Source organism: Budorcas taxicolor, chromosome 1 (genome assembly GCF_023091745.1).
Source record: "Budorcas taxicolor isolate Tak-1 chromosome 1, Takin1.1, whole genome shotgun sequence".
Taxonomy (NCBI): Eukaryota; Metazoa; Chordata; class Mammalia; order Artiodactyla; family Bovidae; genus Budorcas; species Budorcas taxicolor.
The window spans coordinates 182,585,976-182,611,034 of NC_068910.1; the positions used below are offsets into that span (position 1 = coordinate 182,585,976).

At 41.7% G+C, this 25,059-nt stretch overlaps 1 protein-coding gene across 2 annotated transcripts in view; it reads left to right on the forward strand.

The window, feature by feature from the left end:
- WWTR1 (WW domain containing transcription regulator 1) overlaps positions 1 to 25,059 on the forward strand; it is a 144,975-nt gene that overhangs the window by 56,858 nt on the left and 63,058 nt on the right. For both annotated transcript variants that reach the window (XM_052638765.1, XM_052638757.1), the window contains exon 3: positions 23,786 to 23,922. In XM_052638765.1, the coding sequence (XP_052494725.1) occupies positions 23,786 to 23,922 (137 nt within the window). The remainder of the gene's footprint in view (positions 1 to 23,785; positions 23,923 to 25,059) is intronic.

The window sequence follows — 25,059 nt, forward strand, 5'->3', positions numbered from 1 at the left end:
AGATCAAACACCATCACCTGTGTTCAGTATTGTCAGATGTTTAGGGACTATCACTGTACCTGAGATGGACCAACACCCACCTGAAGGCATGCACTCTCTTGAATACAGGTGCTGATAGTTTTAAACAGGTACAGAAAAATCTGTATCTATAATAACTTGATAAAGTGGATCGGAGGCCAATTCTTTAGAAAAAAAAATTAATCACTGACTTTCCAGAAAGGTTTGTAGCAGAATTAGTTTTCAAAGGGAGCTCTCTTTGTGTTTAAAATGTGATTAACATAAACCAAACAAAAAGGGATTTCAGCAGGAGCTTTCTGTGGCACAAAGTGAAGTCCACTTGTGTCCAGGGTTGCTTCAGCTCCCAGCATCTTTCTCAGGGCAATCTATAATTGTTTCCATCAATTACTAGTTTTTATCTCAATCTTAGCTTCAGAATGCTTAGGCTGATGTTCATGAGTATATCTTCAAATGCTATTTTAGTGCTTTTTTTTTCCCCCTCTCCTTTCTACTGGATCCTGTATGTGTGGAGCATTTTAGGAAGTAACATGGAATGGTAGTCACTGTTGTCAGCATGTAACAGAGGGAAGGTCATTGCGTCATTTTCATCCCATTTCCTCATCTGCAAAGTGCTAATACTGGCATTGCTTACTTAACAGAACTACTGTGAGGTCCAGTAATAATAGCAAACAGTTTTTTTTCCTTCATTCTGTGAATGTCCTCCGCACCACAAAACTGTATTTTTTTTTTCTGTAGCAGTTTATCAGCTTCAGCCCTATCAGCATTTGATACCCTGTAGTTTTTTCTTTTTGTTAAACTTTTAATTTTGTATTGGAATGTGGCCAATTAACAATATTGTAATAGTTTCAGGTGGACGGAAAAGGGACCCAGCCATAGATAGGCATGAATCCATCCTCCCCCAAACTCACCTCCCATCCTGGCTGCCACATACCCTGTAGTTTAACTCTGGGGCTATCCTATGCACCATCGGATGTGGAGCTGCAACCCTGGCCTCCACCTACTAGATGCCAGCAACACCCCTTTTCTGCCATTTTTGTCTCCAGACATATAGCAAACATTTATAGACAATTATGATGTGCTGGGCACAATGCTAAGAGCTTTCTGTGCTTTAGTAACTTTAACTTCAAGATAAATTTGTGGGGTGGATGCTTTAGTCCTAATAATAAAATGGTAGGTAATGCTGATTGATGGCTTTCTACCTGTCAGGCTTTGTTTGAAGGTCTTTTTATGCCATAGCTGCTGGTGGAAAACTGAGGTGCAGAGTGATTAAGTCACACGCCCAAAGTTTAACATGTACAACATAATGATTTGGTATGTGTGTATTGCAAAATATTGCAGTCCATGGGGTCAGAAAGAGTCAGATACAACTTAGCAACTGGACACCACCACCAGCGTATTAATATATTGCAAAATGATGAATAACACCCATCACCTCACATAGTTACAGATTTTTTTCTTGTGATGAGAACTTTAAGATCTCATCTCTAAGCAACTTACAAATACACAATACAGTATTGTTAACTATAGTCCAGCTGTACATTATATCACCAAAACTTATCTTTTAACTGAAAGTTGCACTTTTTGACCACCTTCCCCCATTCCCCCTACCCCCTCAACCTGTTAGGCAGGCTCTACTTATGATATCATTTTACAGATAAGAAATTGAGAGTTAGAGAGAGGCTGGGTAACTTGTCCAAGGTCTCATAGCTAGTAAGAGGCAGATGTGGCCTTCAAACCAAGTTTTTTCTGACTCCTCCACCTACACTCTTGCCTGGTGTGCAATATGGCCTCCAGAGACTGAGGTTAAGGGATTAGGTGCTTCTTTCAGGGCTTTTTGCCTTCTGTTGTCCTAACAGCAGAGAAAACTCACATTAGGGCAGGTCCCCATCAAAGGCCCACTGCAGCAGAGCTGTTTCCTTGTGGATTAAAATCTACAGTTTCTTACTTCCTGAGGTCAAACGGCCACTGTGAAGTGGGCTCTCCTTTTCTGAGTTAATGTACTTTTCTGAGTCAGTGCACTGACTTAGCAGCAAGTGACAGAGTGGTTTTCATGGGAGAGCTGTGGTGCCAGGGCCTGCTTGGGTTCCAGCAAGAGTTTTGGGGGGCCAGAGCTAATTCCCCAGGGCAGAATGGTCCAGGATAAAAAAAAAAAAAAATGCCCAAAGGCCCTTGCGTTGTCTGTCTCTGAGAGGGCTCATCTATGGAAGATGGCCAAACAGCATTGAAGTTTCAGAGCAGAGTTAAGTATTTTTCTTAGCGCATTTACCATCCCTTCCTCTGATTATAATAAGTTGAGAGGGAAGTGTGCAGTTTGACTCTACAAATAGAATTGGAGGTACACTGAACTAATGGTGTCTCTCCAAGCTCTATCAGTTCATGCAGAACTTTGAAAATTAATTGGGGAGGAATTCTACTGAAATTTATTTTGATTACTTGAGACCAGAAAAAGTTGAGAAGATTTTTATTGGTAAAGAGAGGAAAAGGGGGCTAGCCTGGTAGTCCAATGGTTAAAGTTCTGGGCTTCCACTGTAGGGAGCACGGGTTAGATCCCTGGTCACGGAACTAAGATTTTGCATGCCCCACCGTGTGGCCCCCACAAAAAGCAAAAAAGAGAGAGTGAAGAAATATGACAAAACTTGCTATTTTTGACTTTTTTGTATATAAAATTTCAAATATGCATGAAGTACAATGACTACCTATTTATAATATTTATATAAACCCCTTACCTAGATTTAAAAATGGTTAACATTTGCCATATTTGTAGCCTACTCTTTAATGGAAGTATTTTCAAGCAAATAATTAACTCCAAATACTTGAGTAGTTATCTGTAAAAATTAAAGACATATTCCTGCATAACAAAATTGTCATTTTCAGACATAAAGAAATTAACAATGATTAAAAAAAATTTTTTTTGAACATTTTCAAACCCAGAGAAGTACTGAAGAAGAGTACACTCTTCATTTGAATTCAGCAATTCTAAATGTTTCACCGCACGTCTCTCGGTGTATTTTCTTTTTTCACTAAACACAATTTTAGCCTTGTATACTTCAGCATGCAGCTTCTAAGAGTAAGGACATTCTTTTGCACAATAGTAAATACCATGATTACCCAAGAAAATTAGCCTTTGTTAAATAATATAATTTAATATACAGCTCTTGTTCAAATTCTCCCAATTGCAAAATATCTTTTGCCACTGTGTGTGTTCACATATTTTATGCTATAGTTTTATGCCTCTGTTTTGATTCAGAAAAGTGCACCTCTTCCCTTTACCATTTTGTTTCTTTTTCACAATATTAAGTTAAAAAAATTTTTTTAGACTAGTATTCCACTTGGGTTTCTTAGGATTACATTAGGTTGAAAATTTTGACAAAAATGCTTAAGTCAGTTTGTGTATTTCTTATTGCATGAAATCAAGATACAAACAATGCTTTCTTAATATCACCTAATTCTCAGTGCTTACTCAGACTTTCCCAATTGTTTCAGATTTTTTTTTGTTTTTGTTTTTTAACAGTGGTTTGTTCAAAGGAAATATTTTGTACCATTTGAAAAAAAACAAAGTAGAAAAATAGACTAGCTTTAATGCTGTTCCTGGTAAACACTTTAGGTTAATGTTTATGTTTCTGCTAGATGCCAATCACATCGTTTTTCTTTTATAGAAATTATTTTAAAAATTGAAATAATTAAAAAAAGACATTTCTCTTAATTACCTTAAAAATGTACTATAATTTTTGTAGAAAAGTACACAGATCTTAAGTATGTTGCCTATTGAATTTTCGCAAATTGGACACACCCACATAAGCAGCTTTCAAGAAATAAGACTTTCCTAGAACCAAGAACTACCCCATCTGCCCTCTTCTAGATCCTCACAGTCCCCAAGAGTATCATTCTTCTGATGTCTGGTGTGATGGGTTCAGTAGTCTGCTCAAAATTACTTCTAGTACCAGCACAAACTAGAGAAGCTATAAAAGATACGTACATTTTAGTTCGGAATTATGAAAGCCCACCTTCAATCAAAGACAATGTAAATGATACACTGTATATATTTTCACACAGAATAGTTCCCACAACAGTGTTTTACATAATGGTTTCATTCAGAGGCTCCTCCTGCTTCCCGAGAAATGGGATTTAATCCAAAACGCTAAAGGTTAAGTTATCAATGGAACTCAAAGGGCATTTTGTTTCCATTTGGATAAGTCGTTTAATGTTTTTTAAGTCCACGCATATGTTAACAATGGAGGCAGTCAATTATAGGGGAGCTTAGCAAGGCATTCCTGGAGTTCTCCTCAGTGATGAGCATCTCGAAGTGAATTCAGGAAAAGAGCAACTAGTTTTCAAGGAGGGAAATTATTTTAATTAGTAACTTGCAAAGGATAATAAATAGTCAGATAATTCTAAAATTGCTTTGCTTTGGGACAAGTAATTACATTGAGCATGCAGTTAAAAAAAAAGGAAATAAAGGAAACGAGGCTGGGGGCATGTATAATCAATTCGGTGCAAGTAATTACATTATGAAGGCTTCATGACAATTTTATGGTACATTAACAGTGTGGAAAAGCATGCATCCTGCATTCTAGTAAGAAGGCTGGCAGCACAGTGTATGTGTAAGTCTCTTGACCCAAGGTTGGTTTTCATGAATTTCCAGACTGTTGGGCTCTGCAGCTGCTAATAGGTAACCATCTAATGGGCTGAACTAAGCAGGGAGATGGAAGCCTACTTGTAGTGTCCAATGAACCCTTCTTAGATCACCAGTGGTGGTGGTGGTGGTGGTAATTGCTGAGTCGTGATCCTGTGGACTGTAATGTAGCCTGCCAGGCTCCTCTGTCCATGGAATTCTCCAGGCAAGAGTATTAGATCACCAGTATGCCCCATGTGAATTGGGTCACGAGGGTCCTGCAATGTGCATCTGGGTGGTATTGTTGTATCTGTGGATGACTTTGCTCTGTGTGCCTGGAGTTTCTTTTCTAATTTTTTAGGTAGTGGGGGCAGGGAGCAGATAGGAATCAACCTTCTCTGGTGTGGTTTTCAATGTGACATGCCCTAGTGACATTAGTTGCAAAGTGACTTGCTAAAATTAGAAAGTGAGATTGAACAGCTGGGTTGATGGCCTAAGTGCTGGGTTCCCACCAGTTGTTTCAAGGGGATGGAGCGGAGCCACCCAGAGTGCTTTGCAGCAGCTGTGACCCCCAAGCCAAGGAAGCTACATTTTGAAGGCACACTAAGAATAGACAGACTCTCACAAGCTCCCGATTTTGAAGTAAGGAAGAAAGCTAAAAGCTTCTGGGTGCAAAAATTCAGTTTAATTTCTAGCTTTCATAAATGGAATTGTATTTAACAAACATGGAATAGCTTGAAATCATAATAAACATATACATGCCCATATATGTCTGTCACTGTCTCTCTCCAGCTCTATAATCTTTATACGCACTCTGCTTTGGATAAACTCAGTCATCAGGTTGCTTTGGTATTACAGCTTCATAGCATTACACTCACATTTGCCCACTGATTCTGGATGCGAGCTGCCTATGTTTTTTAATTCCGGTCAGTTGGGTATAAAAATAGTGCTGTAATATCTGAAGTATGGGAGGGCACGGCAACCCACTCCAGTATTCTTGCCTGGAGAATCCTGTGGACAGAGCATCATGAGCTACAGTCTATGGGTTTGCAGAGTCGGACACAACTGAGTAACTAACACTTTCACTTTCTTTCATTTTCACATCTGAAGACCATTGTGTGTTCAGGCAGTGCTGCTGAACTGAGTCTGATGCTGTGCTTGGAATAAATACCACAAATGGTTTATTCTGATTCCTCAAATGTATTCTGCCTGCATGAGTGCATGCTAAGTTGCCTCAGTCATATCTGACTCTTTGGGACCCTATGGACTAGAGCCTAGCAGCCTTCACTGTCCATGGGATTCTCTAGGCAAGAATACTGGAATGGGTTGCCATGCTCTCCTCCAGAGGATCTTCCCGACCCAGGGATGGAAACTTTGTCTCTTACATCTCCTGCATTGGCAGGCAAGTTCTTTACCATTAGTGCCACTTTGGAAGTCCAAAATATATTCAACAACATATTAATAAAGTGAAAGAAAAGATCACACCTAAAATAAATGTTAGGTTAAGCTAGTTCAAACACAGAGCTTTTTGTAATAATGCAATTTAGGAGGGAAATGTAGCATTCAGTGTTTCCTAAATTTATTTGATAACAACACTTTTTTGGGGTGCAGTTTTGGGGGATTATCTTCTAGAACTTAAATCCCATAGAATGTACTTGAGGTTACACTGCCTGTAAATGCATCTCCTCATAGCCAGTAGGACTAAGTCTAAAAGCTTTTGTCACCTGAGAGGTAGATTTGATTTAGGTTGAATGTCAGATGAGGTCCATCTGTGAAGTGAAGCTGTTGGCAGACTCAGAAGTGTCTTTCCCTACAGAATGATTTAGTGTTAATTACCTTCCTTACCCCCACCTCATGGCACACTTTCATCTTTTTGTCAAAATAGTTGTTACCAGGATTATGGGAATTTTTCAGACCAAAGCTCAACCTGGCTTATTTTATTTTCCTTTTGTAGGACTAAAGAAAGAAAGTGAAATCACTCACTCCTATTCTTTGTGACCCCATGGACTGTAGCCTACCAGGCTCCTCTGTCCATGGGATTTTCCAGGCAAGAGTACTGAAGTGGGTTGCCATCCTTCTGCCATCCAGGGGATCTTCCCAACCCAGGGATCAAATCTGGGTTTCCTGCATTGTAGGCAGACACTTTACTGTCTGAGCCACCGGGGAAGCCTTTGTAGGACCATGCTGAGAAAAATTTGTTCAACGAACATTTTGGAGCAAAATAAGAAAATACAGGTAGTTTATTTAGATAGTCATATAAAGTCACGTTTCTATCATTTTCCTCTTCTTGATTTCATTTCGGTGTAATAACAGACTTCTCTTTTCTCACATAGACAGCATATGATAATTAAACGTGCACATATTCTTGCACTTTGTATTAAAAGTATGTCTGAGTATGCAAATGTGACCCTTTTCTCAAAAAGTCATTTAAAATGAATCCAGAGCCTGACAGTTCTTAGCTGTTTCTTCTAATATAGCTGTTTTCATTTCAGAGCACATTACAAAAATGTACTTTGTGTAAATGTTAAAAATGTAAATATCATAAAAAGCTAAAAGGGAGTAGCTTAGGAAAAGTAGCTTAGAATGATCTCTAATACTTTTTTCCCATTAAAAAATAAGTAGGAAAGATTCATCTACACTTAAGTAATTATAGTTATGTGTGTATGCGCTTAGTTGCTCAGTTGTGTTGGACTCTTTGTGACCCCATGGACTGTAGCCCGCTAGACTCCTCTCCTCTGTCCATGGAGATTTTCAGGCAAGAATCCTGGAGTGGGTTGCCATTTCTACTCCAGGGTATCTTTCCAACCCAGGGATTCAACCTGGGTCTCCTGTGTTTCCTGCATTTACAAGCAGATTTTTTACCATTGAGCCACCTGGAAAGCCAATTATAGTCAATTTCAAAAGTTAATAACCTAACATTTATAGAATTATAAATGAACACATTTATCAAACATCAAAAACATCAATATTTGAATATTTTCCCTAGTAATCAACATTAATAAAGACCAAAGACAAGTCAGGCTGAAGCTGTTATTGTCAGAGTTTCTGAGGGAAGGAACTTTCCAGGAGGCAGGACCTTTAGCAGCCCCAGTTCTGGCTGGGAGCCCTGCTCTTGAGAGCCATACTCGGTTGCTACCTTTGCATCTCCAAATCCATCTTCAGAGTCTTTTTACCTCTTCCTTTTAAGTCACAGCAGAGAGTCTGGCTTTCTATTTGGTTTACTTTTCTAAAGTAGTATTTGTCTTTCTTCCTCTCCTTCCTCCCTAACATCAACTACAGGATCACATGGAGCTAATTTGTTTTACTGTCACGGGAGTCCTTTTTCTTGACCAGATGGGCCTGATTAAAACCAGGCCAGTTAAAAGGTCAACTTTGTAGGCAAGTGCATACACTCTATGACTCGAGGGGTTCAGGAGGGATGAGGAAGGATGACCGGTATGTGCTCAGTCATGTCTGACTCTTTTGCAACCCCATAGACTGTAGAAGAACCCCCCACCCCAGGGTCTTCTCTCCATGGGCTTTCCCAGGTAAGAATACTGGAGTGGGTTGCCATTTCCTCCTCCAGGGGATCTTTCTGACCCAAGGACTGAGCCTGTGTCTCCAGAGTGCAGGTGGATTCTTTACCACTAAGCCACCTGGGAAGCCCACGAGGTGGGATTGTTGAAACAAGACGATGGGAGTGGGGAGAGTCTGTCTTGTGGGGCCCTTTCTTCCGAGGGACCGAGCCTGTAGGTGACGTTGTTCCGGACAGGCTATCAGCAGGACCAACTGTCTGTACCCTCTTTTCCTTCCTTCCTAAAGGTCCAGATTACTTGTGTCAGCCTCTTTGGGTTCACAAGGCAGTATCCCGTTATGGAAAAAAAATGCCCAAGACCCAACTCTAGAATAAGATTGGGCTCTCAGCTGTGTCACATAGAACATCAGGAAATTTATTAAGTCATTTAACTTTTCCCAACTCAATTTCTGGATGTTAAAAATGAAGGTTAGTAAATCTGCTATGTGGGGGTCCAATTAAGGTAATTTTTGGAGCTATGGAGTGCTATATACATGTTAACTGTTGCTGTCAGACATTATTATTACCATCATTACTGTGAATATTGTGATGTATAACTAATAGTCATTATCATGATTGTCATTATTAATGAATGTCACTATTAACTTCATTCGTATGTTCACTCATTCATTCGTTTGACAAACGTTTATTCATTGGAACTTCCCTGGCAGTCTATATACATAAGGGTGGTGCTAGTGGTGAAGAATCTGCCTGCCAGTGCGGGAGATGTAAGAGACTCAGGTTCGATCCCTGGGTTGGGAAGGTCCTCTGGAGTAGGAAATGGCAACCCACTCCAGTATTCTTGCCTGGGAAATTCCATGGACAGAAGAGCCTGGTGGGCTACAGTCCATGAGGTCGCAGAGAATCAGACACAACTGAAGTGACCAAGCACAGCATAACCAAAAACCCAGCAGCAACAACAAGAGCAACAAAAAGCACATATTGAGTGTCTACAGTATGCCTGAGGTGTGTACTTTCAGGGTCCATGGTGAACAGCACTAGGTGGTGGTTCAGTTGACCAGTTTGCTGAATCAAACTAGAATAAATTAATAATGCTTTCATTTGTTTTAGAGGCTGTTAGCATCCTCTAGGCTTCATGTCCTTCCAGGGACCAGTAAAGAACAAATTTTCCTGGGTGAGTTTTTTGAACACTTGATAGATAAGGGTACCTAAGATATGGGTGATTTGTTTGATCCCGTCACTGAGAAACAAAATATTTTGTTAAAGGAAGCTCATTAAATACATTTTTTCCCTCCTTGCTTTTTAAAGTCATTTGTTTCATGAGTAATTTCTGAATATCTGCTTTGGGTCTTCCACTCTAGATACAATATTGGAACTACTGAGAACTTGAGAGCTTATTTAAAGTCTCCTTCAATTCAACATCCTTTAAAAAAAAAAAGTCTCATGGAAAGGAAAAATCTAAATGTGTCCTGTAGAGAAAATACCATTTCCTTTGACCATTATTATGATCTTTATCCTGCTTCTTTCTTTATACAGAGTTCCTCTCCAACTCAGTGGGAACTGCTTAGCAGTTCTGAAGGCAGGATGTGCCTTGGAGTGGGAGGAGAACGAGGCTTGTGGTTGGTCATCAGACTAAATTTAAACCATTATTTGGAATGACTATGTAATTAACGTGGGGGTTAAAAAATGAAAAATACAGCTGCAAGGGTAGTTTTCTTCCTTTAATAAGAAAAGAAGTCAGGAGTCATGAGAAGAAAACAAACACAGAAACATGAGGCATGCATTCTCTTTCATGAGAAGAGAATCAAAGATGCACCCTAATCTTTCAGGAGACAATAAATGCCTCTCCCTTCTGGATTAGGAAGATGACAGCAAGAATGGCACCGCAGCTGGGCGTCTCCAGAGCAGACAGGTGCTGGATATAAGATGCCTCCGATTGTCCTGTGAAGTGTAGACAGTGCTCCAGATGACAGGCCCCGCTTGATCTGCCAGAGGACAGAGCTGCTCAGTCTGTTGACGCCTGGTTCACAGTCCCCCAGCTCGCTCAAACAGCTGCCAGAGGCAGCCATGAAATATTGCTTAATTATAGAATTTCCCTTGATCCTCTTTATCCCTTCTCCCGCTCCCCACACCGGGCTTTGTGCCCCTCCCTGGTTCACAGCACCTTTAGGCTGAGCACTCAGGGGAGTATTAGGATGGTGCCTTTTCCAGCTCACAGTTAAGGGACTGACGAGAGGTTCAACTACACTCTAGCTGTGGGCTTATTCTTGGAGGCTGTAATTAGCAGTGTGAAGTTCGAATGTGGAATGCAATGTTATTTTTTTCAGCAGGAAGCGAGTTTACTTGGAGCAGGGCAGAGGAGGATAGCTTTTCTCATTCTTTCTCTCTCTCTCTCTTTTTTTTTTTCTGATTGGAAAGTAGTGCTTATTGTACAAAGTGGAGAAAATATCAAGAAATCTGAAGATATGACTAAAGCCTACTTTCCTCTTATTCATATGTTTGGATATTAACCAAAATACTATTATGTTCACTTAGCATTATGTTCATTTTCTACTTTAACAAGTATAGATCCATGTCATGTGTGATGTCTGTTCAGTCTTCCATGGTCTGGCTGACCCATAATTTACTTAACCATTTAACACATTTGAGACATAAATAAAACTGCAGTGGACATCCTTGCACATACATTTTGCATACTTGTTTATTGGTTTGGAATTATGTTTGTAATTAACAGGAACATGAAATGAGATTGTCTCTAACATTAAATTAAGATGATCAAGGGCTGATGTGATGATCGTTCTGCATGCACTTGTCTCTTTTCTATTGTCTTGTTCATAGTGAGTAGCTTTTGTTCCTCATGATTTAAAAGGGTTGCTATAGCTCTGGTCATAACGTCTACTTTCCAAGCTGGAATAAAGAAGGTGGAAAGCAGAAAAGACTGTTTATCCCTTGCATTTAAAGAACTTCCCCAGAATTTTGCACTGCATTCTGTTTATCGTCTCGAACTTAGTCCCTTGGCCACACCTTGCATCCAGAAGAGAGGGTGAGTAGATATTCAGAAGCAACTGGCCATCTCGGCCATATCTTTCTGTTTTCTTGGTATATGTTTCATGGAGGAGTTTCTAATTCAAAGGTTTTTCAAGTATTTTGTAATGTATTGACAAACTGCTCTCCAGAAAGAGGTTACCAATTAAGTTTAGTAATATGTAAGAGTGACCCTCAATGAGGCTGTGGGTTCTTTGGTGAGCATTTTAAGGGCATTTTAAAACTTTTTCCTGAAGCTGTGTTTTTCTTTCTTTAAATCATACATTCTGGAGAGAGTTGATGTAGGGGTTTCTGATACAATTTTTTCTTCAAATCAAGGTCTGTACAAGTAAGAGTATTCCTTCCAAAAATTGGAAGGGTGTTGGCCTGAGAATTCAAATGTTATTCACACACGTTTCCTCCACTTTTAAGAACGCTTATTTGGAATTCAATTAACAAGCGAACCCAGTTTGAAAATTTTTCCTGCCAATCAAGTAAAAAGGCACAACCAAGAAGCCGCTCACTCAGCCCATGTTGGTGTTAAGATATAAAGGTGTTTGATTTCTGTTCCACCATTTCCTATAAGTTTAAAAATCATATCAAAATTAAAAGTGCATACACCTAAATAGATGTTTTTTTACTATGAGAATTAATGCCAGCTATAATATGTTAGTGAAGAACAGTGGGGTTTGGATGGGTTAAGTCATAAAAAATTGAAAAAAATACATTTCCTGTTCTTTGTTAAATATATGTGTGTGTGTGCACGTGCGTGCATGTGTGTGTGTGTGTGTGTGTGTATATATATATATATATATTTTTTTTTTTTTTTTGGCTGCACCTCCTGGTTTATGGGATCTTAGCTCCCTCACCAGGGATTGAACTCAGGTGCTCAGCAGTGAAAAGGCAGAGTCCTACCCTTTGGACTGCCAGGGAATTCCCAACAGTAGTATATTAATTAACATACACCCGTGGGTACAAAGCTAACTCGTTTGTTTTGCATTAACATGTTTGTATAAAACTATAGTACTTTTTAAGCTAATTTGTTTTTCCATTTTGTTGATTCACAGAAGTTTCAAGTCTTCTTGTGTTCTGTACCTAATCTGTGCCCCTACATTTTGGGGTAAACTATGGGAGTGAACTATTTTCACCCTGTAATTGATTTAAAGAACTTCGTTAGAGTAAAACTTCTTGAGCATTTCTGTTAGGAAGGAGGGAAAGCCATTAGGTACTCTTTTTCTAGTATTGTCTTACGCTTTTCACATCAAGCTGAAATCCTTACTAGTTTATACATGAGACTGGAAGTCTTGGGCTGACACAGGATGCTCATCACCATTAAAAGTGCCTAACAAAGGCGTTAGAGGAGTCTCAGTTTTGGCCTTTTCTTACACTGGACCTGAGAGTTGTTATTATTAGACTGTAGGGTGAGGGGAGGGGTGGTAGTGAAGGAGCCACTCAAAGGCTGGTGGTTTGCTTGTTCTTTTGTGTTTTGAGAATGTTTTTGTCTCAAGATCAATGGTTAGTTAGCTGCTTTATGTGAAATCATATAAATCTGTAGCTTTTGCAGTGAATTAACGTTCACTCCTATTTTTCCCCATTTTCACTGTACCCTAGGGTGTTTGCTGACAATTTTGCATTTGAATTCCTCAGATCTTTGTAAAAAGTTGGGATAGATTTTCATGAGAGAAAGAAGTGGAATTAGTATTAATAGAGTGTCATGGGTGTGTCTGGCACTGTGTGGGTGTTTTGTTATGGGATGAAATATTTAAAACAGCCTCACGCACGAAAGTGTTCTTATGCCTGTTTCACAGTGGAGGAAACTGAGGCTAGGAGACGCTAAGTAGAGTTTCCGTGGTCTCTTAACTGGTTAATTGCAGAGCTCAAAACCACTGCAGTACTGCCTCCTTTGGGTGACGCTTTCAACCCAAGATGCAAAGAAATGCACGTAAAGAGACACTTTAGGCTGTGTTGACAGGAAACACAAGCAGTGTTGCCTGGTGATTATCTTCAAGGCCTCCTGTGTTTCTCTCCCCTCCCTGCTGGGAAACCTAACTCAACTCCCCTTCTTTTGTCTTTGCTCCTCCAAACCATTTCTTGCAAAATGGGATGCTGGCTCTGAAAAGCACCTCCAGTCTTTCTCCAGACCGGGGCTGGGACTTATGCCAGTCTCTTCTCTAGTTTCACGTGTCTTGTCATTCAAACATGTGCATAAAGTGACTGAAGACCAGGGTGGCCCATCCTCTTCCCAGAATTAAAAACAAGAACAATAACAAACCAAAAAGGAATTGGCGCTCCCCACATGCATAGAGGAGAGACTAGATTAATCCAAAAGAATTCTTGGTTTTTTTGGAGGTTTTGTCGTATTGCCTTGGACAAGTGACATTTAGTTCGTTTTGCCCCACTAGAACAAGCAGTGTGTCAATGTCCCGTTTAAGAGCAACTGGAAAAACAACATGTTGAAACATGTGTTGAGCACAGAGAGCCTGGAAAAACAATTTTCAAAGTATTTGAGCACTTAAAGTAGCTTGGTAGCTTAAAAAATGTTTCTTTTAAAAACCAATTGAGAGATTAAAGCTGCTTCCCAGATGTCAGATGCTGTTGATACCGGAGCATATCTAACATGTAGCTATTGAGATAGAATGTCAGGCTCTGGACCTTTTATAGCAACAATAAAAATAGGGTGTGTGCTTTCTAACCCTCCACATCATTGCCACTGCCCACCTGATCGCCAGCTTCCAGGTCCCACGTTACATCTTCTGTTACGTCCTCCCAGGGAGGAGAGGACACTGCAGGCATTCAGGATCATATGTCTACTTAAGTGGCATGAATTCAATTTTCCATGCCTAGCAAATCCCCACATAAGTATTTGGGGACAGCATCACTTCATCTGGAGCTTGGCTGTAGAACTAGTACCATGTCCTAACCCTGAAAAGATCTGGCTGTGTTGAACTTACTGAAAGACCTTATAATATACACAAAGCTTAGCACACTCTACATTATGGCCCATTTAAAGGATTTGCAGTGGTAATTTTCACCACACTCCACATTTGTCAGAACTGCTTTTGGGGCTGCATCCTCATGGAAGATACTGTCCTGGGGTAAATACAGTTTGTTGAATGACTGAATGGATGAATAGCTTTCACTTCCTTTGATAATTTTAGAATTCACCATTCATTAAGATCCTCATCTTCACTTCTCCTCATTACTATCCCTTATTTTTGTTTGTGAAAAAGTGGGAAAATGAGGTACTGAGCACCTATTTTATACTTGATGCCTGGAAATAATAAAACCTGGTAAAATAAACTCTTACATGGTGTTCAGCTTCAACACAAGAGACAATGTGGTTTATAAATCTTTTAATACCGTTATTGATCCTGACATGAAAAGCAAAAAAAAAAAACTGTTGATAATACCATTGTAGTATAGCCCAAGTTAGGCGCTTGGCCAGAGGCAGACAAGCAAACACAAACACAGTTGTTTTTCTTCTCGCTCTTTTTTGGGAATAGAAAAAGTGAGGTGAAGCAAGAGTTGGCTCAGTTTGCACAGAGGAAGTCAGGTCTGCCCCGGTCATATGGCACTGGGGACCTCAGCGGGGATGAGGGGGTGCCTCTCACACAAAAGCTCACCCTCTGGAGTGAGGTCACTGAGTCACACCTCTGGGTCATGTCTGTGAGTCATGGGCTTCCCAAAAAGGCTTTCTCCAGAAGCGGCGCCTTCATGGTGTCCCCGGCTTTCTCACCCCAGGGATAAACGCTGGTAAATAAACCCCTTCAGGAAGGAACTATGATTATTACAGCCTCAAGTGGGCTCACTCTGCACTTCAGGACTGACTGCAGCTCTGCATGACTCAGCTCTCTGCCCAGATGGAGCAGGTTTGGAAAAGCCGGATTCGTGTAGATGGATGCCCGAGGCTGGCTGAGGTGGAAGTGCCTGAAGACCTTCCACGCTGCTTCGGCTCCTACTGCTGCTGATTTCAACAAGTGGAGACTTCTTGGCACCGCTGAGATGGAAGTTGAGGATTAGAGCCTAGTAGTTAAAAATACAGCCCCTGTCATTCATCTGGAATTCCAGAGAACTCTGAAATTTTTTGAATTGGCACGTGAATGGCAGAGACCGGAAGCATGCACCAAAATAATGCTTCTCATCTTGTATCATCTTTTATTAGAGGATCCTAAAAAATTCCCCTACATATATGAGTTATTATTCTGTGTCATAGACTGCAGCTTTGTTTGATGAGCTGCCGAAGTGCAAATCTGACCGGAACCTTTTAACTATAAATTCCTTGTGGTTTCAAAGAAGGATGAGCTTTCTCAGCAAACACACTTTTGTTATGTGAACAGTTGCCTTTATTGTATAGCATAAGAGAGTCAGTTTTTATAGCTTTAGGACTTAACCTATGAATGATATGAATGTTTTCTAATGGATGTGTCAGCTAGGTACATTTGCAGCTTGACTTTTACCTCTTTGTATCTTTTTATTCTTATGCATTGGACTAGCAAGTGATGGTGATGTTTAGGATTTTGGCAGAACAGAAGAAGAATTATAACCAATTGTAATGTAATGAAAGCTGCTTTGGGACGAAGAATCATCAGTTGGGCTGACAATAGGAAAGATGACAACTTGGGAGGGAGGTTGGTCGCTTCTGAAAGAAAATAATACATCAGCTGTGCATCTTTTCAGCCAGGTGAAGAGCCAGCACTTTATTTCCAAATGTCAATGTATTCAAAAGACAAGTTCTTATTATCCAGCTGGACTGATAGGGTTAATCAGAGGGGAACAAGTTACTGATGGCTACTAATCAGAATGGGTTGTTACTTTAGACGAGGGCTTTGAGCTGCAACTGCTATGGGGCTTCCACTGTGATCAGCTCCTACCATTCCTTGGGTTTGGGTGGCTCAGTGGTAAAGAATCTGCCTGCCAGTGCAGGAGACGCAGGAGATGTGGGTTTGATACCTGGGTTGGGAAGATCTTCTGGAGAAGGAAATGGCAACCCTCCAAAATTCTTGCCTGGGAATTCCCACGGACTGCGGAGCCTGGTGGGCTACAGTTCATGGGGTCGCAAAAATGTTGGACATGACCGAGAGACCAAACAACACAAGGAGCTATCTATCTGGAGAGTGTATGTTTCTGAACCTGGGAGAGTTATAAGTGTGCATGCCAGCTGTCTTTGTTTTCGTGATTAAGACCCATCTCTGGTGTCAGTCGGAAGAGCCAAGTATCACTGGCAAAAAAACAAAACACAACAAAAGACTCCACTCAAAGAAATGCAAGATGTGAGTAAGATATGATGTGTCATTTCCTAGGTCTTGAAATTTAAATCAGAACACACTGCCCACATGTTTTATGTAATTGAAAGACTGCATTTATCCCTGAAATAAAACCAAAAAAGTGAACCAGCTTTTACGTATTTGTATTTTAATTCTAATTGGGGAAAATTTTCAAATTTTTTTGTGAGTCCTGGGCAAGTCTTCTTGCCATCTGGTACAGGATTAAACATTGGCATAGCGTTTGTTTTCTGCTGACAGTGGGTCCAATTTATTTGGCAAGACCTGCCTGGGAAATTATCAACCTCATGCAAATCTGCTTCAGTTTTCATTTTTAACACTGATGAGTTTAACTGAATGGGTTCACAACAAGCAAGTTGCAAACCTATTTTAGTTAGCAGTTTTTAAGCAAATCATCTTTAGTCTGTATAAACATTTGTTATAACATTAAGAGGGTGGTGAATTGGCCTACTAAGTCAAAAAAAGAGGTTGAAATGTCTGATTTTTAAAAATGAGATATTTTACCTATGCGCTCAGTTGGGCTTGTGAAGATTCTGGGGCTTCAGGAGTATTGTTTTTCAAGTGCCTACCATGTGTAGGACACCTTGCTCTGCCTACACTGGGTCTTTCCTGTTCTCAAAAGAGCTTGTGTTGTATTGTAAGAGAAATATTAGTATCCCCCCCAAAAAAGAGAAAGAAAGAATGAAAGGAGAGGTTAAAGAGAAACTGGGATTGGCAGGAGGGTGAAGCAAACAAGCACTGAATATGAATTGAGTTTTGAGCAAGTCAGAGGAGCCTGGAGGGCTACAGTCCTTGGGGTTACAAAGAGTTGGACATGACTGAACAACTAACACTTTCACTTTCACAACACTTAGAGCCTTTATATTCCCATCTCTTTGGTGTGGTTGTCTATAACTGGGCTTCTCTGGTGGCTCAGACAATAAAGAATCTGCCTGTAATGCAGGAGACCTGGGTTTGATCCCTGGGTCAGGCAGATCCCCTCGAGAAGGAAAAGGCAACCCACTCCAATGTTCTTGCCTGGAAAATCCCATGGACAGAGGAGCCTGGAAGGCTACAGTCCATGGTGTTGCAAAGAGTCAGACATGACTGAGTGACTAACGCTTGCACATAATCATCTATCTAGATGGTAGTAAGAAGCTGCTTGTAAGTCCTGCCCTAACAGGTTGGTTGAGGGAGCCCTGAGTAATGTCCAACACAACTAATGTGAAATAATATATTAAGAGAGGAGGAAGAGTAAAAAGGCCAAACACTTTATACTTGCAGATGAAATCTTTGCCCACATATATGAGCAAACAGCTTATGTTGCTGCTGCTGCTGCTGCTAAGTCGCTTCAGTTGTGTCCGACTCTTTGCGACCCCATAGACGGTAGCCCACCAGGCTCCCCCGTCCCTGAGATTCTCCAGGCAAGAGCACTGGAGTGGGTTGCCATTTCCTTCTCCAATGCACGAAAGTGAGAAGTGAAAGTGAAGTCGCTCAGTCGTGTCTGACTCTTAGCGACCCCGTGAACTGCAGCCCACCAGGCTTCTCCGCCCATGGGATTTTCCAGGCAAGAGTACTGGAGTGGGGTGCCATTGCCTTCTCAGGCTTATGTTGCTATGAACTCCAAATTCTTTCAAAATTAAACACTTATTACTATTTTTATATCTTTGTATGCTTCCAGCAATACAAAATGTATTACATAGGCTTTCTCTATTTCAGAAAGTCTTTGTTGTGTGGCTTCCTTCCATGAAGTTAGTGTAATAGGTCATGAACTGGGGGGTAAATTTATCCAAAAAACACCAAGCCTCTTCCTGGGCTATAAGAAGCTGGTGGATTCTGTTTTTGCAGATAAGATTTTATCTTTGCCTTTCATGGTTCGGCGGCCAGTCAAGATTTTATATTTATAAAATGCTTTTCATTTTTATGCCTAACAAGTGCACGTGCACTATAGGAATTCTACAATCCAGGCTTGTTGAGCCAAAGGTTGCCAGCCTTGGGCTGGAGGCCGGAGCTGTCTTCTGTGAGTTCACTGGCTAAGTAGGTGAGCTTGAGAAGTGAAGTGACCTGGTCATGAAATTGGCAGGTGACCTCGGTTATTACAGGCTTCCCAGAACAGCCATTTTTTCACCCTTAGAAAAAGGAATTGGAGCATTTGTTGGCTTTTTTACCCCTGTCTCATAGATATAGGTGCTGAGACCATGATGGGTTACATGGCTTGTCCACTTAGGTCACACAGGATCGGAGCTGTATTAAAACTCAGACATATGTAGGAATCCCCTGGAAATCTGGTGCCTAGGACTCTTGAGCTTTCACTGCTGAAGGTGCGAGTTGGATCCCCGGTTGGAGAACTGGATATCCCACAAGCTGTGCTGCTGCTAAATCACTTCAGTCGTGTTTGACTCTGTGCGACCCCATAGACGGCAGCCCACCAGGCTCCCCCGTCCCTGGGATTCTCCAGGCAAGACTGTGAGGTTTGGCCAAAACAAAGAAACACAACAAAAAACAAAAGAACTCAGGTATGTGTGACTCCCAGCCTGTGGTCTTTCCAGAAGACACAGTTGCTTCACTGTCTCCCAGTAGGATGTCAAGGGTCATGGGGCGCTCAGACCCAGCTGTTTTGGTGATGAGTCTAGAGGTGTGTTAGAGAAAGTATTGTCAGATAGAGAGGGTGGGAAAGGGATGGAGGACAGAAGGAAAACCTGAGGGACTGGAGGAGGGAAGCCTGGAGGCCATTGTCCTCATCCAGGTGAAAGGTCATGCAAATAGGAGCTAAATTAACAATCTCCTGGAGGCTGTTGGGAGGGGCCAAGCCTGTAGAGGAGGGTGATTGGGAGAGTGGTAATGCTGCCTCCCTCCCCCACTGATTTCAATGACATTCTAACCCCAAACACAGAATATTCCTAATACATAAAATGGCTTTCCCAACTTGTGTCTGTATTGAAGAACACATTCAAATTCTAGAAGGAAAAATTATTTAACACAACGCAGCTTTCCATAAACTACCATTTCCAACTTAATGTCTTCTCAGAGAAGTGCTTGACCTTTCTTGCCCCCGGGCAAACATGCAGGTCCTCAGAACTGAAGCTCTCATAGACCCTGGTGTGATTGTATATTTGTCCTTTATAAGACTGTGAAGAAAGGCAGTTTGGGAAGTCAAAGGGGCCCCTGAAGGAAGAGGAAAAGATTCCATTACCTTTGTAACAGGTGCCATTTCCATTGTCCAGGCGAGAATACTAGAGTGGGTTGCCATGCTTTCCTCCAGGGGATTTTCCCAGCCCAGAGATCGAACCTGAGTCTCCTGTGGCTCCTGGATTGCAGACAGATCGTTCTGCTGTGCTCCCTGGGAAGCCCGTTACTTGCATGCTGCTGCTACTGCTGCTAAGTCGCTTCAGTCGTGTCCGACTCCGTGTGACCCCATAGACGGCAGCCCACCAGGCTCCCCCATCCCTGGGATTCTCCAGGCAAGAACACTGGGGTGGGCTGCCATTTCCTTCTCCAATGCACGAAAGTGAAAAGTGAAAGTGAAGTTGCTCAGTCGTGTCTGACTCTGTGCGACCCCATAGACGGCAGCCCACCAGGCTCCCCCGTCCATGGGATTTTCCAGGCAAGAGTACTGGAGTGGGGTGCCATTGCCTTCTCCCATTACTTGCATGTATCAGCCTAAATACTTCGGTATCTTTTTTCCTTTTGGTTCCTTTTTTAGGGAAGTGGGGCCATGCTGGGTCTTTGTTGTGGTGAGTGGGCTTGTGTAATTGTGGCACTTAGTTGTCCCACAGCATGTGGAATCTTAGCCCTGATCAAGGACTGAACCATTGTTCCCTGCTTTGGAAGGTGGATTCTTAACCACTGGACCACCAGTGAAGGCCTCTGTTCCAATGTGTGTTCATAGAATATTCACTATTATGTAGTTGAACATACAGATATAAGTGTATATAAATATTACATATGTCAATTTTTAAGGGAAACTGGACTTAAAGCAGCAGAGAGACATTTTCTTTCTTTCTTTCATCGTTTCTTTCTCCCTTTCTTTCATCATTTTTTTTTCTTTTTTTCCCCCCTTAGACATTTGATTGAAGTGGACTCAGCAAGAGAGTGACATCAGACAGGGGTGGGAGTAGTAGGGAAGTGGAGATTAATTGAGCTAAACTGCGGGTCCTGGCAAACAGTAAGGCTGCACTGAGAAATACAAGAAAGGAAGTGACTCAGTAGCTCTGAGAGAGGGAGCAGAAATGAGACAGCAGCATGAAAGAGTGATGGTTTATCCTCCGGTTGGAAATAGGATGAGGGGAGCTAAATGAATTTAGTTTTCAAATCAAATCATGAGTGGTGGATTAAGTTCTTATGAGCAATGCCCTTGCTCTTGGCATTCAGACCAGGAGTCACCCTGGATGTCACATAAACTGAGTTTTAGAGTAGAACTGCCCTGCGGTTGATTGGTGTGCAGGGGCTGGGAAGTGGAGTGGCTTTCTTCTCAGAATTGTTTCAGGGCAAAGAGAACTTCTTCTCAGAGTTGTTTCAGAGCAAAGAGAACTTCTTCTCAGAGTTGTTTCAGAGCAAAGAGAGCTGCTCGCATATGAAAGGCTCCCCCTTGTACTCAAGTCTTTGGGGAATACAGTGAGTGACACATTTAATTATCAAACCCGCTGGGAACAAAACTCCTTTAAAAGCGTTGGCCGGGTGTGGAGTTTGAAGGGTGGGCTGAGGAGGCTCCCACGGTTGTGGCGGGAGTTTCGGGGCTTGAAGCTGTGGCTGAGTTGTGCATCTTTGGGGTCAGATCACTTAGGATGAGGGTCAGAGTGTCCACCCAGAAAAGCCCTGCCATCTCTCCCAGGGGATGGAGGCTGTCAGCTGCAGTGGCTGTCTTCAGACAAGCTGGGCTCCTCTACCACTTTGGGCGTGAGCCTTTCTGCTCTCTGCAGACTTGAGAGCCCCAGCCCACTTGTTCAGAATGGGAAGGGTGAGTGGGGGACTGGCATTTGAGAATCCATCATTTCGGTTCCTGTATTGTTCTGATCACTGACAGGGAGCTGAGTGTGTACACAGCAGTATCCTTAAGTGTCTCCCAGGTGGTAAAGAACCCACCTGCCAGTGCAAAGACATAAGAGATGCAGATTTGATCCCTGGGTTGGAAAGGTCCCCAAGAGAAGTGTGTGGCAGCCCACTCCAGTATCCTTGCCTGAAGAATCCCATAGACAGAGGAGCCTGGCGGGCTATGGTCCAGAGAATCGCCAAGAGTTGGACACAACTAAAGCAACTGAGCAAGCACAGTATATATTAGTATATCACTGCTTCTCACTCCGGGCTGTGCTCGTGCTGGTTCTGTGGCAATGTCAGTATATTCATGGTGTCAGAGGACCTAAGAAGGGCTCATGAAAGAGAGAAGGATGCCTCCCTTTTTGGTACAGTGGAAAGTATTTCTTGCTTACCATGTGTTTTAGCAATATGGAATCCTGAAGGAATAGTCAAAGGGTTTCTTAGCTCTAATTACTTGGCTAAAGGGAGCTTACTCAACTTTAACATCCTCATCAATTGTTCCTCTTTTGGAAGATTGTGACAAACCCCCTGAGGCTGGCTATGAGTCTCCAGGAGACCAAAGGTTGACAGAGAATTTTAGGAACTCTTTGAACAGAATCACTATTGTTAACCTTGAAGGTGTAACTAAGACAGTTGTTTCTTGATCCTTAGATAGCTGATTTTCATCTTTTCAGTTCAGTCTCCTCACCACCACCACCACCCTCCTCAAGATCGTCTTAGGTTTTTTTTTTTATTCCTCCCAATTTATTTTTGATTATTTTTTAAAGACTCCTATAGTATGAAACTCTACAGTTAAATTTAATTTTGCCTCTTTTATGGGAACTGACTTTTTTTCTTTTCCTTTTAAATCTTACTCATTTTAAAGGCCTTCTTGGGAAAACATCCAAGTTTTCACTCAAGGCAATGAATGAGCGTCCCATGGCAATAACTTCTAGTCTGGGATGAAGAAATCTGAAGAAGAATTTTATTTTATTTTATTTATTTTTTTTTTTTTGAAGAAGAATTTTAGTAGAGGCCATATTCAAATGTGAGGAAATGGAAGCAAAAGAAAAGATAAATATAACTCCATTACAAGAGAGTCACTGATTCAGGATTAAACCCAGTGATACTAAGAGTGGTTTTCTACACGAAGGATTCAAAGGAAGTCATTGCTATTCAAAAGTAAGGTGTGTTTAAAAGGAATGAGATTGTTCTTTTTCACGTGGATCTATAACATGTGGGGTTGACATTGCCCTTTGGTTTGGGAGAGGCAACCTAGTTACAAGGCTTAGAACAACTGACTGACATTCAGCTTCTGCCATCAAAGTTTGTTGTCTTTGATAAATACAGAAAGATCTTTGATACAGTTCAGAAAACAGATTCGTGGCACCAAATGAGTATGCTTATCTTTAAAAGAAAAATGTACTAAACTCTCAAAAAAGATTGAGTTTATGCAGTGACACAGGGTCTGTAAGGCACCAGGAGTGACTTGTGATGTGGTCTGGAAGGAGGTAGGAAAGCTAGAGGTCCCATCCATCTTTCTGAAGACACACTGGAAACTCTGGGTGGAAGCTGATGTCCTTCTGGTTTCTCTAAGATTAATAATAAAGCTTGGGTGTTGTATATGACCAAAAGCCTAATCATGTCTTATTCCCCAGAAGCCTTTATGCCTCAGTAATCTGGGTGTCTCCATAATCTAGCACTTCCTACATGTATTTCCTGCTGCTCTGTTCTCCAGCTATACAGTTGTTACCTTGCATGGTAGAACATAAGCTTCCTGTGGACCTCACAGTGTCTTACCCTTAGTAGGAACTGTGTAATGTCATGTTTACGGGATTGGTTTCAAGGGCCCTGCCTCTGGCTGGGGCCAGGTGGAGGTGTCTCATTGTGTCAATTACATGAGCTGGGAGAGTATGGGAGGGATGATGGACAGGAGAGCAGGGTCCTGCTTTGGGAGAGGAGTTTGTGCTATGGTATCCCAATGCTTGGATGGCAGTGGGCACTGGGGACTGGAGAACATAGGCTCCTTGGACTTGGGGAGGTATGCTGGGGCTGGTCCATCCTTGGTAAGACAAGAAACCTTTAAGAGGGCATTTGCACATGGAGGCAACTGGTCAACCAAATCAACTTATTGTCAGAGAGTCCCCTGCAAAATCCCCATCATGGCCCAACTTGGATGGAGGGTAAGTGGGCAAGCTTGATGTTGGCTGGAAACAATGTGTCAACCTCCTGTAAGCAAATTCTAAAGGAAGAAAGGCCAGCATCATTTAACTGTTGTGTTGTTACTGGTGATGATGGTAATGATGCTAACAATTAAAGAGATAATTGTTTTCCTTCTTTTAGTCACATAGAAAAAATCACCACATGGCAAGACCCTAGGAAGGCGATGAATCAGCCCCTGAATCATATGAACCTCCACCCAGCTGCCACTTCCACACCAGCGCCCCAGAGGTCCATGGCCGTGTCTCAGCCGAATCTTGGTAAGCTTTGACTCGGAGCTGGATAAACAGATGTTCAAGCAAGGGCCTCTGGAGCTCAGAAGCAGCTTTGGTTGCCTCAGTGCCTACTCATGTACCCAGATAGTATCCTTTCCTCCCTTTTGGCTGCATTACCCTTTCACTGCCCTTGCCATCTTTTCTTGGCCTCTTGGCTCTGTGGTTCATGACATGGTATCCAGCTTGACACTACAGCTCCAGCATCCTCTCCAATTACCTTTATTGAAGCTCTTGGAAAAATCTCTTAGGCCTCCTGTCTTCACCCACACCAAGGCAAGGAGGGTACTTATCCCTTATCCCTGTGAATCTGGTCCCTGAAGACTACCAAAGGGTACCATTCTGGCCTCAAACATCTTTGCTTCCTTCCTTTTCTTCTCCCTCATAATGTGCGACTGGCACCAGCCTAGGCATTCTCTTGCCTTATCTCATTCAGCCCTCACAACCACCCTATAAGAAGTGACAGCATTCCCACTTTATATATGCAGGAACTTTCCCAAAGTCCCAGTTTGTGCACTAGAAGAGCCAGAGTTGAAACTGAGGTTGGTCTGGTTATAGGATGCATTCAACCCTTGCATAATCTGCCAGGGGCTTCTCCCCACACCTACCCTAGGAAAGGATGGTTCACATTTCACTTCATTTTGAATAGGTGTGATTTTAGACTTCAGCTTAGTTTCTGCTAATTGCAAAAAGAGTAAAATTCCACCCACTGGAGAGACTCAGGTGTGAATGAATACATTTCGGCAACAGAACCAATCAGCTTTTGTTGCCAGCCATTCTTCCATGCCCCTAAAAGGTAAAGTTTTTAAAAAGATAGTGTCATTTTCAGGTGACATTTCCATTTAAGATCAGATGTCCAGATACTGTTTTATACACAGAACAGAGTTTCAGAGAATGAAAAGAATCTCTGTTGGATTTTCAAGAATGAACAGATAAAAATGGAAGCAGTTTTCGTAGATATACTCCATTTATAACTGTGGCTTAGCCACGGTGAGTATGGACTCAAGGAGGTCTGAGTCAGTATACTCAAGTAAATATGTTGTCCCTTCTTTCAGGAAGTCTGGATCTACCATTTTAAAGCCTGCAGATGTAAAATATATACAAAAGGCAAACGACTTGGAACAG